We start from the raw sequence: 15,020 nt of genomic DNA, 5'->3' as shown, positions 1-15,020 counted from the left end.
TTTATGGAATGTCATCTGAAAAATGGGCAAGCTGAGTTTTGTATAAGTGATGCTTTCTAAATGTGTGCTGAATGCATGCTGATTTGTGGACGGAAGCTTTTCTGTCTCAAAGAAATTTATTATTACACATTTTTTGCTTCCAGGACAGTGGTTAATTTGTAATATTACTTGATAATTGATTTTTTTCCTGTTTCCTTCTTTTCTCTTCCCAGTGCCTCTTCATTCTTTGGCTGTGTTCCTGTTTCCTTTGCTCTATCCATAATTTACCTTTTTTCTTCCTTTCTTTTACTTCAGATTTCATGTTTATATTTTTTCTGAATTTGTCTCTTTCATTTATCATTTCAATACTGATCTCTGCTTGTTTTAGGTCATCTTCTATTTCTTGAAACCAATTAGTTTTTTCGCTGAATGTTCATTACATCAAAAATCCTATTTGTGAGTCTGTTATTGTTCATTCTAGGTATGTGTCCACAGAATGTTAGTTGGTGTTTTCTGATCATGTCTGTGAGTGTGCCTGTACTTTCATATATTTCGTTGGTCTTTTCATCCGTATACCATCTCTGTGTAATGCTCCAAAAATTTTCTGAGGAATTTATGTTCTATTTTTTTTCTGTCTCTGTGATGCCTGATGCTCCGACTGTGGTTATTTCTGATGCGGAGAATGCTTCTGGTAGTACAATTGGACTATAGTGCCTGCGTTTGGCCTGTCTTGAAATATTTCTGTTATTGTAGTGTGTCCAGGCTATTTTGTACGCTTTCTGAAGTTTTCCTGTTCTTTCTATGTTGGAGGCCTTGTTAGATCCTCCTATTTGTATTTGTATATATTCCCCAAGATATTTGAATTTTTCCACTCTGTTAACCTTTCTGGATTTTGTTAACTTGGCTTGTTTGTTTTTGTTCTTTCTTTCCATGTATTGTGTTTCCTCATGTGATATCTGTAGACCTGTTTCGGCAGAGATGCCATGTAAGTATTGCAGTGCTTCTCATCTATTGTTGCTGAATACTGCCAGGTCATCTGCAAATTTCAGGCATTTTATGATCATCTTCTCTGCACATGTTGTTCCTAACAGAATTCCTTTTATTTTTTTCCCATTGTTTAATAATTTTGTCCAAGACCACACTGAATAAAAGTGGTAAGAGACCATCTCCTTGTCTGACTCCTATATGTATATCAAATGGGTCTGAGATTTTTCCCATTAATTTTATTTTGAATGTAGCATCTGCAAGTGTCTGTCATATGAGAATCCTACTTTTTCTGTCTTCATCTATTATGTCAAAGAGAATCTGCCTGGGTATGGAGTCATAGCCCTTCTTAAAGTCCATGAATGTGACTACAATGTTGTTCGTCTGTCTGATCTTCACAAGTGTTTGCAAGTTCCAAATCTGTTCAATGCGGGACCTTCCTTTTTTTAAGATTGCTTGTCATTCACCGATCTTTGTTTCAGGAAATTTATTATATTCAAACTCACTATCAGAGTATGTTCGAAACCTACGTTAATGGTATTGGTCTGTAATTATGCAGGCCCCTTCTTTTACCTTTCTTATATATGGGTATCACCTGCACATTATTCCACTTGTTCATAACTGTTAGAGTAGTAGTTACTTTGATATTGAAAGATGTCAAGTGTAGCACTATTTTATATTAAGAAAACAGGACAAACACACTGAAAAACACACAAACTTACCTCTAATGTCATTGCACTGATGCAAAACAGAAAATTATAAGAAAATAAAATGTTATGTTTGGAGATCCGTGTGATACAACAAACTTCTTGTGCTATAAAGAAGCATTCTCATGCATGCAACGAAGAGAAAACAGAAATAGTAGTATGCTGCACTTGCCTCTCTCTGGTCATGACAGTAACCTTCTTCTGGACCCTCTGTTTCCCCTGAACTAGTGCTACCACACTGTGAATGTGGACGTGGCAGAGAGTCATCACCCTGTTCACCAATGCCACTGCTGTCACTGTCATCTTCAGCAGTTTGTGGGTCATCACATTTATGTAATTTATTAGCTTTACAAAGACTCTTGTCATGTGTAGCTAGATACTCTTGTTCCCTCTCAATACGTTCACGATATGGCTTAGGCAAACGCAGCATTGACTGGTATGTTAGAGGGCCTGCACGAATAAGAGTTGAAAAAGAAAACCTTATGTTTAACAAGTGCAGTTACAATACTGAAAATAAAAGAGATACCGAAATTTATTTTAATTTTCCAAGCTTAGCACTATTCCCTGGTTAGCATATCCATTACTGCTGAAACAGATTGAAGTGATAAAGTAAACAGAAAATACTAATTGCAATTGAAAGTCTTGACTAGAAAATATACCATGATTATGATAACAAACTATCACCCATATTGTAAATTTAACAATGGGTGACAGACATTTTCATAAGAACATTCTACACGGTTACATCATCACTACTAACATTTTGTTCATTTCTGTAATTGTTACAGACTCATTGGAATACATCTGCCTTTCTAACAGCTTTCTCTATCTAATCAGATATTGTATCATTTGTGTGTCTACCCAACACTCAAAAACACTACATTCAAGGTGAAAAGTAATCTGGTCTAATAATTGTTGTAAACAGGAACTGTGTTTTGGCAGAAAGAAGTAGGAAAATTCAGTTATGAGTACTGTAGACCTTACTTGTCTACACACTTCACACCTCAAAGGAACTGCACAGAAATTGCACTGCATCCATTTTTTATCTTCAACGAAACATATACACTCCTGGAAATGGAAAAAAGAACACATTGACACCGGTGTGTCAGACCCACCATACTTGCTCCGGACACTGCGAGAGGGATGTACAAGCAACGATCACACGCACGGCACAGCGGACACACCAGGAACCGCGGTGTTAGCCGTCGAATGGCGCTAGCTGCGCATCATTTGTGCACCGCCGCCGTCAGTGTCAGCCAGTTTGCCGTGGCATACGGAGCTCCATCGCAGTCTTTAACACTGGTAGCATGCCGCGACAGCGTGGACGTGAACCGTATGTGCAGTTGACGGACTTTGAGCGAGGGCGTATAGTGGGCATGCGAGAGGCCGGGTGGACGTACCGCCGAATTGCTCAACACGTGGGGCGTGAGGTCTCCACAGTACATCGATGTTGTCGCCAGTGGTCGGCGGAAGGTGCACGTGCCCGTCGACCTGGGACCGGACCGCAGCGACGCACGGATGCACGCCAAGACCATAGGATCCTACGCAGTGCCGTAGGGGACCGCACCGCCACTTCCCAGCAAATTAGGGACACTGTTGCTCCTGGGGTATCGGCGAGGACCATTTGCAACCGTCTCCATGAAGCTGGGCTACGGTCCCGCACACCGTTAGGCCGTCTTCCGCTCACGCCCCAACATCGTGCAGCCCGCCTCCAGTGGTGTCGCGACAGGCGTGAATGGAGGGACGAATGGAGACGTGTCGTCTTCAGCGATGAGAGTCGCTTCTGCCTTGGTGCCAATGATGGTCGTATGCATGTTTGGCGCCGTGCAGGTGAGCGCCACAATCAGGACTGCATACGACCGAGGCACACAGGGCCAACACCCGGCATCATGGTGTGGGGAGCGATGTCCTACACTGGCCGTACACCACTGGTGATCGTCGAGGGGACACTGAATAGTACACGGTACATCCAAACCGTCATCGAACCCATCGTTCTACCATTCCTAGACCGGCAAGGGAACTTGCTGTTCCAACAGGACAATGCACGTCCGCATGTATCCCGTGCCACCCAACGTGCTCTAGAAGGTGTAAGTCAACTACCCTGGCCAGCAAGATCTCCGGATCTGTCCCCCATTGAGCATGTTTGGGACTGGATGAAGCGTCGTCTCACGCGGTCTGCACGTCCAGCACGAACGCTGGTCCAACTGAGGCGCCAGGTGGAAATGGCATGGCAAGCCGTTCCACAGGACTACATCCAACATCTCTACGATCGTCTCCATGGGAGAATAGCAGGCTGCATTGCTGCGAAAGGTGGATATACACTGTACTAGTGCCGACATTGTGCATGCTCTGTTGCCTGTGTCTATGTGCCTGTGGTTCTGTCAGTGTGATCATGTGATGTATCTGACCCCAGGAATGTGTCAATAAAGTTTCCCCTTCCTGGGACAATGAATTCACGGTGTTCTTATTTCAATTTCCAGGAGTGTATGTAGATGTACAGTGATGTGACCAAAACATTATGGCCTCTGCCCACAGTGACGCTGAATGTCAGCTCCTGGGTTGCAGGCACATGATGTTGTATGGAAATAATATAACTAGAACAGTGACGAATTGGGCATAATTCTAGCAGCAATATGGGGGAAATCTACTAGTTTTAACAAAGGGTAGATAATAATGATCTGGCACTTGGAAACAGGCATCTAGAAAAAAGCAGGCTGGCTGTTCACACGTTACTCTTGAGAGCATCTATGTAAAGTGGTTGAAGGACAGTGAATCCATGAGTGGATACAACATGTTGGCTGTAAACATGCTTCACAAAATATGGCCAGAGGTTTGCTCACTCTGTAAAGCGGGACAGGCAGCAATTCATGGCAGATCTGATGGCAGAGTACAATACTTATTCAGGCACAAGTGTTTCTGAGCATACTGCCCAGTGGATATTGTTCCAAATGGGATTCCACAGCAAATGATCCTATGTGTTCTCATGCTGATCAACAATTATACCGTGCACAAGGGATCATTGAGATTTCACCATGGATCAATGGAAACATTTCACCTGGTAGTACGAATAATGTTTCTTGGTGTCCAAATACACTGTTATCCAGGCAAACAGCTGCTAGAAAAATGCAACGCACTGCAAATGTAGGCCAGTGGGGGCTGTATTATGCTATGGGTAACATTCATCTGGGCTTCCATGGTACCTGTGATATCAAAAGCATCATCACAGCTGTGGACTACAAGAACAGTATTGTGGATCACCTGCGTCTCTTGTTACTTGATAACTTCCCAAATGGAAATTGCATCTTCCTGCAGGATAACTGTTCACATCACAAGGCTAGAATCATGCTACAATGGTTTGACGAGCAGGATAGTGAATTCATGGGCAGCGAATTCACCTGATCTGAACCCAATAGAACCCATCTGGGATGCTATAGGGAAACCGTTCCGCACCTACAAACCACTGGTCTTTTATTTATTGTAACTGTGTGAACTGTGTATAGACATGTGGTACCACATACCACTGGGAGCCTACCAAGAACTTCTCAAATCAAGGTCATGCAAAACAGATGCTGTGTTGCATTCCAAAGCTGAGCCAATACCATAATGTTTTGACTCATCAGTGAGACAATATTCACAGTATAGGCAATCGACAAACATTTCAGTGTAAAACTGCAAAAATAATTCAGCTTCTGAAAATTTTTACTTACGTACAAGACTTATTACAGTTAATGATACCAACTTCAATATAATTTGTTTCATATATATATATATATTTGTAGATTTTTTTCTATCTGCGCAAATGTGAATACTACCATCAGTCTTCCAATCATGTCTGGAATTAAATTCCTGCTTGATGTCAGACATGGCATAACATAGTTATGTGCTATAAACCTTTAGATGTATACTGCATCATCTTTGCTCTATTAATGTTTCCTTATTATTTAAGAGCCTTACTGCCCCACCAAATTGGTTATTTCTCATTTGTTATTTTTTGTGATGGGGAATGATATAACAGCTCTACAGTTTTTATCCAGCTGGAGATTTTAGAAAGCTAAAACTGATTAACTGTACTATGGAAAGGGAAGTTGTCACTCACCATATAGCGGAGATGCTGAGTCTCAGATAGGCACAATAAAAAGACTGTCACAAATAAAGCTTTCCACCTGTAAAGCCTCCACAAAAAATAGACAAAACACACACACACACACACACACACACACACACACACACGACTACAGTCTCAGGCAACTGTAGCCACACTGTGAGCAGCAGCATCAGTGCAGGATGGGAGTGGTGACTGGGTGGAGGTAAGAAGGAGGCTGGGGCAGGGAGGGGGACGGATACTATTGTCCATCTGCCGTCCATCGAACCTACACAATATACTCTTCCATCCCTACAGAACCCCTCTTTGCAGCCCCTTGCCTCATAGCTTCTACCCCTGTAATAGACCTAGATGTGAGACCTGTCCCATATATTCTCCCACCACCACCATCTACTCCAGACCAGTCACAAACATCACCTATCCCATCAAAGGCAGGGCTAGCTGTGAAACCAGTTGTGTGATCTACAAGCTAAGCTGCAGCCATTGTGCTGCATTCAATGTGGGCATGACGACCAGCAAGCTGTCTGTCCTCATGAACAGTCACCGACAAACACAAACTGTGGCCAAGAAACAAGTGGACCATCCGGTTGCTGAGCACAGTGCTAAACACGACATTCTTCATTTCAATGACTGTTTCACAGCCTGTGCCATATGGATACTTCCCACCAACACTAGCTTTTCTGAACTGCGCGCATGCGAAAATTCCCTGCAATATATCCTACGTTCCCATAACCATCCTGGCCTCAATCTTCATTAGTTGTTGTCCTCACCCATCCAGCCTCCTGTTCCCATCATCATCACACCCAGTCCTTTTATTTCTCTCCTTTTCCGCTGTCCCCCCCCCCCCCCCCCTCTCTCTCCCACTGTCTAACCTCCCAACTGCACATAGCTGTCCAACCCTCTCTCCACCTCATCCCTGCATGCTCCCCAGCAGCAATGCACTGTCCGCCACCCTACACAACCATCTCTCCACCTCCCCACCCAGCCTCCTTCTTACCCCCACCAAGTCATCACTCCCATTGTACACTGGTGCTGCTGCTCACAGTGTGGCTACAGTTGCCTGAGACTGCAGTTGTGTGTGTGTGTGTGTGTGTGTGTGTGTGTGTGTGTGTGTGGTCTATTCATCTATTTCTGAAGAAGCCCTTACGGGCCAAAAGCTTTATTTGTTGGTTGGTTGGTAGGTTGAAGAGAGAGAAGGGACCAAACTACGAGGTCATCGGTCCTTTGTTCCTAAGAAATCAATGCCACATGGGTGAGAATTAAACGGACGAAACGTATAACACAAAATGGAAAGAAAGGACAAGCCACAAGAACGAAGGGAAGGCAACGAATACTAAAAGGAACAAAAAAGTACAAAAAACAAGAGAGACGCTAGAAACAGAAGGGAGTGTGCTCCCTGCCGCCGTTGGATAAGCAGCTGCAGCAGCAAGTCGTATACTCCTAGCTCACTCATTTGTTACATAGTTTAATTCTTAATTTCTTTGCGTGTTTTTGGTACTTGCATTGTTTAATTCATAAATTTCGGGCGTATTATAGTATTTGACAGTGTAGCATCGCGTTTTAGTACCTGAATAGTGTAAATTCGCGTAGTCTCCTTCCGCCGCCGAGCAGCGTCAGCAGTGCGCAAGTAGCAGCATTACTGCATTTACTAGGCAATCTTGTATTTTAATAACCGTTTAAATTTTGTCGATTTGTTTGCACTCTCTGTAGATTAGTTCAGACATTCTTTGCAAAACTGTTTTTAGCATGGATAGGGACTGCAACTGCTGTGTTCGGATGCAGGCAGTTGGCATCCCTTCGCTCCCAGCTTCAGGCAGTGTTGGCTTCGGTCACACAGCATGAGGCTGTTGCCAATGGGCATCACTGTGGGGGTCTGGATGGGGGTTTGTTGGGGACGGCCAGCTCGTCCCACACATCCCCTATCGGACTACGACTGTGGTTGCCCGGGATACAGCCCGCATTGAGGCTGATCCCTCACCTGTGGTAGAGTGGGAGGTCGTCTCAAGGTGTGGCAGGGGGCGAAAGACATTCCGGAGGGCTGAACAGAAGGCCTCTCCAGTTTGTCTGACGAAACGGTTTCAGGCTCTGTCTCAGGCTGATACTGATCTTCGGCCTGACATGGCTGCTTGTCCTGTTCCAGAGGTTGCCCCTCAGTCTGCAAGATCCGGGCGTTCGCAGAGGGTGGGCTTACTTGTAGTTGGGAGCTCCAACGTCAGGCGCGTAATGGGGCCCCTTAGGGAAATGGCAGCAAGAGAGGGGAAGAAAACCAATGTGCACTCTGTGTGCATACCAGGGGGAGTCATTCCAGATGTGTAAAGGGTCCTTCCGGATGCCATGAAGGGTACAGGGTGCACCCATCTGCAGGTGGTCGCTCATGTCGGCACCAATGATGTGTGTCGCTATGGATTGGAGGAAATCCTCTCTGGCTTCCGGCGGCTATCTGATTTGGTGAAGACTACCAGTCTCGCTAGCGGGATGAAAGCAGAGCTCACCATCTGCAGCATCGTCGACAGGACTGACTGTGGACCTTTGGTACAGAGCCGTCTGTCTGAATCAGAGGCTGAGACGGTTCTGCGACCGTGTGGACTGCAGATTCCTCAACTTGTGCCATAGGGTGGTGGGGTTTCGGGTTCCGCTGGATAGGTCAGGAGTCCACTACACGCAACAAGCGGCTACACGGGTAGCAGGGGTTGTGTGGCGTGGGCTGGACGGTTTTTTAGGTTAGATGGCCTTGGGCAAGTACAGAAAGGGCAACAGCCTCAACGGGTGCGGGGCAAAGTCAGGACATGCGGGGACCAAGCAGCAATCGGTATTGTAATTGTCAACTGTCGAAGCTGCGTTGGTAAAGTACCAGAACTTCAAGCGCTGATAGAAAGCACCAAAGCTGAAATCGTTATAGGTACAGAAAGCTGGCTTAAGCCAGAGATAAATTCTGCCGAAATTTTTACAAAGGTACAGACAGTGTTTAGAAAGGATAGATTGCATGCAACCGGTGGTGGAGTGTTCGTCGCTGTTAGTAGTAGTTTATCCTGTAGTGAAGTAGAAGTGGATAGTTCCTGTGAATTATTATGGGTGGAGGTTACACTCAACAACCGAGCTAGGTTAATAATTGGCTCCTTTTACCGACCTCCCAACTCAGCAGCATTAGTGGCAGAACAACTGAGAGAAAATTTGGAATACATTTCACATAAATTTTCTCAGCATGTTATAGTCTTAGGTGAAGATTTCAATTTACCAGATATAGACTGGGACACTCAGATGTTTAGGACGGGTGGTAGGGACAGAGCATCGAGTGACATTATACTGAGTGCACTATCCGAAAATTACCTCGAGCAATTAAACAGAGGACCGACTCGTGGAGATAACATCTTGGACCTACTGATAACAAACAGACCCGAACTTTTCGACTCTTTAAGTGCAGCACAGGGAATCAGTGATCATAAGGCCATTGCAGCATCCCTGAATATGGAGGTTAATAGGAATATAAAAAAAGGGAGGAAGGTTTATCTGTTTAGCAAGAGTAATAGAAGGCAGATTTCAGACTACCTAACAGATCAAAACGAAAATTTCTGTTCCGACACTGACAATGTTGAGTGTTTATGGAAAAAGTTCAAGGCAATCGTAAAACGTGTTTTAGAAAGGTACGTGCCGAGTAAAACTGTGAGGGACGGGAAAAACCCACCGTGGTACAACAACAAAGTTAGGAAACTACTGCGAAAGCAAAGAGAGCTTCACTCCAAGTTTAAACGCAGCCAAAACCTCTCAGAGAAACAGAAGCTAAATGATGTCAAAGTTAGCATAAGGAGGGCTATGCGTGAAGCATTCAGTGAATTCGAAAGTAAAATTCTATGTACCGACTTGACAGAAAATCCTAGGAAGTTCTGTTCTTACGTTAAATCAGTAAGTGGCTCGAAACAGCATATCCAGACATTCCGGGATGATGATGGCATTGAAACAGAGGATGACACGCGTAAAGCTGAAATACTAAACACCTTTTTCCAAAGCTGTTTCACAGAGGAAGACCGCACTGCAGTTCCTTCTCTAAATCCTCGCACAAACGAAAAAATGGCTGACATCGAAATGAGTGTCCAAGGAATAGAAAAGCAACTGGAATCACTCAATAGAGGAAAGTCCACTGGACCTGACGGGATACCAATTCGATTCTACACAGAGTACGCGAAAGAACTTGCCCCTCTTCTAACAGCCGTGTACCGCAAGTCTCTAGAGGAACGGAGGGTTCCAAATGATTGGAAAAGAGCACAGGTAGTCCCAGTCTTCAAGAAGGGTTGTCGAGCAGATGCGCAAAACTATAGACCTATATCTCTTTTGTCGATCTGTTGTAGAATTTTAGAACATGTTTTTTGCTCGAGTATCATGTCGTTTTTGGAAACCCAGAATCTACTATGTAGGAAACAACATGGATTCCGGAAACAGCGATCGTGTGAGACCCAACTCGCTTTATTTGTTCATGAGACCCAGAAAATATTAGATACAGGCACCCAGGTAGATGCTATTTTTCTTGACTTCCGGAAGGCGTTCGATACAGTTCCGCACAGTCGCCTGATAAACAAAGTAAGAGCCTACGGAATATCAGACCAGCTGTGTGGCTGGATTGAAGAGTTTTTAGCAAACAGAACACAGCATGTTGTTATCAATGGAGAGACATCTACAGACGTTAAAGTAACCTCTGGCGTGCCACAGGGGAGTGTTATGGGACCATTGCTTTTCACAATATATATAAATGACCTAGTAGATAGTGTCGGAAGTTCCATGCGGCTTTTCGCGGATGATGCTGTAGTATACAGAGAAGTTGCAGCATTAGAAAATTGTAGCGAAATGCAGGAAGATCTGCAGCGGATAGGCACTTGGTGCAGGGAGTGGCAACTATCCCTTAACGTAGACAAATGTAATGTATTGCGAATACATAGAAAGAAGGATCCTTTATTGTATGATTATATGATAGCGGAACAAACACTGGTAGCAGTTACTTCTGTAAAATATCTGGGAGTATGCGTGCGGAACGATTTGAAGTGGAATGATCATATAAAATTAATTGTTGGTAAGGCGGGTACCAGGTTGAGATTCATTGGGAGAGTGCTTAGAAAATGTAGTCCATCAACAAAGGAGGTGGCTTACAAAACACTCGTTCGACCTATACTTGAGTATTGCTCATCAGTGTGGGATCCGTACCAGATCGGTTTGACGGAGGAGATAGAGAAGATCCAAAGAAGAGCGGCGCGTTTCGTCACAGGATTATTTGGTAGCCGTGATAGCGTTACGGAGATGTTTAATAAACTCAAGTGGCAGACTCTGCAAGAGAGGCGCTCTGCATCGCGGTGTAGCTTGCTCGCCAGGTTTCGAGAGGGTGCATTTCTGGATGAGGTATCGAATATATTGCTTCCCCCTACTTATACCTCCCGAGGAGATCACGAATGTAAAATTAGAGAGATTAGAGCGCGCACGGAGGCTTTCAGACAGTCATTCTTCCCGCGAACCATACGCGACTGGAACAGGAAAGGGAGGTAATGACAGTGGCAAGTAAATTGCCCTCCGCCACACACCGTTGGGTGGCTTGCGGAGTATAAATGTAGATGTAGATGTAGAGTAAAACATGAAAGCAGATTACAGTGGCTGGCCAACCACGAGAATAAAAAGGGAAAGACAGCCACTCTGCAACACATTAAAACCTCCACCCTAAAAGCACTAGGGTGGAGGACACACAGGGACAAAGGACATGCACTAAAACCTACATAGAAGTGTAAAACCCACTCTCACGGATAAAACATAAAGCTAAAGCTGCTGTGGAGGCGTTGTCGTCCAACACCGAAGGCAGGGCACTGGGAAAGTCAAAAGTCTGCCGCAGAGCGGCTAAAAGTGGGCAGTCCCAGCAAGAGGTGGACGACTGTCATTTGGGAGCCACAGCGATACAGAGGTGGGTCCTCACGACCGAGTAGGTAACCATGCTCTCAGCCACGTATGGATAATGCGGAGCCGGCGAAGGACAACCGATTCCCTGCGAGAGGCCTGCATGGAAGACTTTTACACATTCACAGTCTCCTAAATGACACGCAGTTTGTTGTGTGTGCTGTTATGCCTCTCTGTCTCCCAAAGCCCGAAAACCTTGCAGTGTAAGAAAGAATGCAGCTCGGCTTCAGAGATGCCTATCTCCAGAAGTGGTTTCTGTGTCGCCTGTTTGGCCAACCTGTCGGCAAGTTCATTGCCGGGGATTTCGACGTGTCCTGGGGTTCCACGCAAACACCACAGAATTGTGGGACTGTTCCAGGGCATAGATGGACTCATGAATGGACACTACCAGATGGTGGCAAGGGTAGCACTGACCGATAGCTTGTAAGCTGCTTAATGAGTCAATACACAGGAGAAATGGCTCGCCAGGGCATGAGCGGATGTACTCAAGAGCACGAGATATGCCCGTCAGCTCTGCAGTGAAAACACTGCAGCCAACTGGCAAGTAGAGCTGCTTAACACGTCCTCTGTGAACATATGCAAAGCCTACGTGACCATCAGCCATTGAGCCGTCAGTGTACACCACTTCAGAGCCCCGGAACAAGTCAAGAATCAAGAGGAAGTGATAGAGGAGAGCTGCGAGATCAACGGAGTCCTTGGGGCCATGCAAAAGGTCCAGACAAAGCTGCGGCCGAGGCATACACCATGGAGGTGTATGTGAACGGACCACAAGTAGAGGTGGTAAAGGGAAGGACTCTAGTTCCGAGAGAAGGGACCGCGCACGAACCGCAATCGTTAGCCCCGATCTGAGCTGCCGATGCAGGAGATGGACTGCTGCAGGCGGGAAAAAGAGACAGTAATTTGGATGCTCAGGGGAACTATGAATGTGTGCTGTGGAACTGGCGAGCAGCTGCACACGTCTGATCTGCAGTGGAGGGACACCAGCCTCCACCAGTACACTGGCCAGCGGACTCATCCTAAAAGCTCCTGTCACTAATCGAACCCCACAGTGGTGCACAGGGTCGAGTAAATGCAGCACCCAACCCAACTGCCGACATACCATATGTTCCAGCAGCTTACAAAGAACGTTGGTGAGGCTGATGGGCCAATAGCTATCCACATCAAGTGAGTTTTTACCGGGTTTGAGCACCTGAATGATGGTGCTCTCCCGCCACTGTGATGGAAAAACACCATCGCACCAGATCCGGTTGAAGATGACGAGATGGTGTCGTTTGTAGTCAGATGAGAGATGTTTAATCATCTGGCTGTGGATGCGATCAGACCCAGGGGCTGTGTTGGGGCAATGTGCAAGGGCACTGTGGAGCTCCCACTCTGTAAATGGGGCATTACAGGATTCACTGCAGCGTGTAGTGAATGAGAGGATGTTCCCTTCCAGCCGCTGTCTGAGTGTGCGAAAGGCTGGGGGGTAATTCTCTGACACAGAGGCTCGAGCAAAGTGCTACATAACTAGCCATTTATGGTAACACTGGGGACAGCTATTGGTGCCTGGTACCAGAGAAGGCGTTTGATCTTTGCCCAGACTTGGGAAAGTGACGTGTGGCATCCAATGGTGGAGACGTATCTCTTCCAACACTCCTTCTTCCATTGTTTGATAAGGTAGCAAACACGGGCAGGGAGCCGTTTTAAAGCTATGAGGTGCCCATCTGGGCAGGCATCTGTGTGCCTGACACTGGGGCAGTGACAGGAAGATGGGGAAATGGTCACTACCACATGGGTCGTCATGTGCTCTCCAGTGGAAAGTTGGGAGAAGTCCTGGGCTGCAAACTGATAAATCAATGGCCGAGTAATTACCATGAGCCACACTGAAGTGTGTGGAGGCCCCAGTATTTAAGAGGCAGAGATCGAATTGTGTCAGTAAAGTTTTGACATCTCTGCCTCGGCCAGTAAGCATGGTAGCATCCCACAAGGGATTATGGGCATTAAAATCTCCCATCAGTCGGAAAGGTTTAGGGAGTTGATCAATCAGTGCAGCTAATACATTCAGGGGTACTGCACCATCTGGAGGAAGATATACATTGCAGACAGATATTTCCTGTGTCATCCTTATTCTGACAGCCACAGCTTCAAGAGGGGTTTGAAGGGGCACATGTTCACTACAGACCGAGTTTAGGACATATACACAAACTCCATCTGACACTCGATTATAGTCGCTACAGTTCCTGACATATCCTCTATAGCCACAGAGGGCTGGGGTCTACATTGCTGGGAACCAGGTTTCCTGGAGGGCAATGCAGATAGCAGGTGTAAAGCTTTACAGTTGCCGTAGCTCAGCCAGGCGGTGGAAAAAACCACCGCAATTCCACTGGAGGATGACATCGTGATACTGGGAATGAATGGAACATTCAATGAGGCAGTTTACGCCTCAAAGTCACCTACTGCCATCGATTTATTGCCTGAGCAGTCTATATCCATGTGTGGATGGATATGTGTGTCTGTGGGAGTGTATACCCGTCATTTTTTCCCACTAAGGTAAGTCTTTCCACTCCCGGGATTGGAATGACTCCTTATCCTCTCCCTTAAAACCCAAATCCTTTCGTCTTTCCCTCTCCTTCCCTCTTTCCTGACGAGGCAACCGTTGGTTGCGAAAGCTAGAATTTTGTGTGTATGTTTGTGTTTGTTTGTGTGTCTATCGACGTGCCAGCGCTTTCGTTTGGTAAGTCACATCATCTTTGTTTTTAGATATTTTTTTTTCCCCACGTGGAATGTTTCCTTCTATTATATTCAAATTATTTAATAGGATAGACAAAAAAAATCTACTCACCAAGCAGCAGCAGGACACACACATAAAGGACGGATGTAATTGGCAACTTTTGGAGCCAGTGGCTCCATCTTCAGGTGGAAAGGTTGAAGGGGAAGGAAGATGGGTGAATAAAAAAGGACTGGAGACGTCTACGAAAAGGGATTCGATCTTTTCATATGGACTCATGGTGAGGCTGATCTGCTAAAATTTGTGGAATCTCTAAATACCTTCTCCCAGTTAAATTTCACATGTTCCTATTCAGAATCCCAAGCCACTTTCCTTGGTGTTGATCTCGTCCTCACCGAAGACCAGCTATACACTTCCATCCACATTAAACCTACCAACAAAAAACAGTACTTACATTTTGACAGTTGCCATCCTTTCCACGCTGAACGTTCCCTCCCACACATCCAATCCTAGTACTGCTGATCCCTCCAAAAGACAACATGACTCAATATTATGCTTGTCTGGAATATGTTAATCAGCTACTTCGACAGGGCCATGACTTCCTAAAATCATGCCC

At 45.5% G+C, this 15,020-nt stretch overlaps 1 protein-coding gene across 1 annotated transcript in view; it reads right to left on the bottom strand.

Moving 5' to 3' along the window:
- The window catches only part of LOC124595869 (brefeldin A-inhibited guanine nucleotide-exchange protein 3), a 306,469-nt gene that overhangs the window by 163,303 nt on the left and 128,146 nt on the right, over positions 1-15,020 (bottom strand). The window contains exon 10 of the mRNA XM_047134775.1: positions 1,850-2,120. Coding sequence (XP_046990731.1) covers positions 1,850-2,120 — 271 coding nt within the window. The remainder of the gene's footprint in view (positions 1-1,849; positions 2,121-15,020) is intronic.

The sequence above is a fragment of the Schistocerca americana genome, chromosome 2 (genome assembly GCF_021461395.2).
Source record: "Schistocerca americana isolate TAMUIC-IGC-003095 chromosome 2, iqSchAmer2.1, whole genome shotgun sequence".
Taxonomy (NCBI): Eukaryota; Metazoa; Arthropoda; class Insecta; order Orthoptera; family Acrididae; genus Schistocerca; species Schistocerca americana.
Note: the sequence above shows the minus strand (reverse complement) of the source record. Positions and strands in the feature narration are given on the sequence as shown.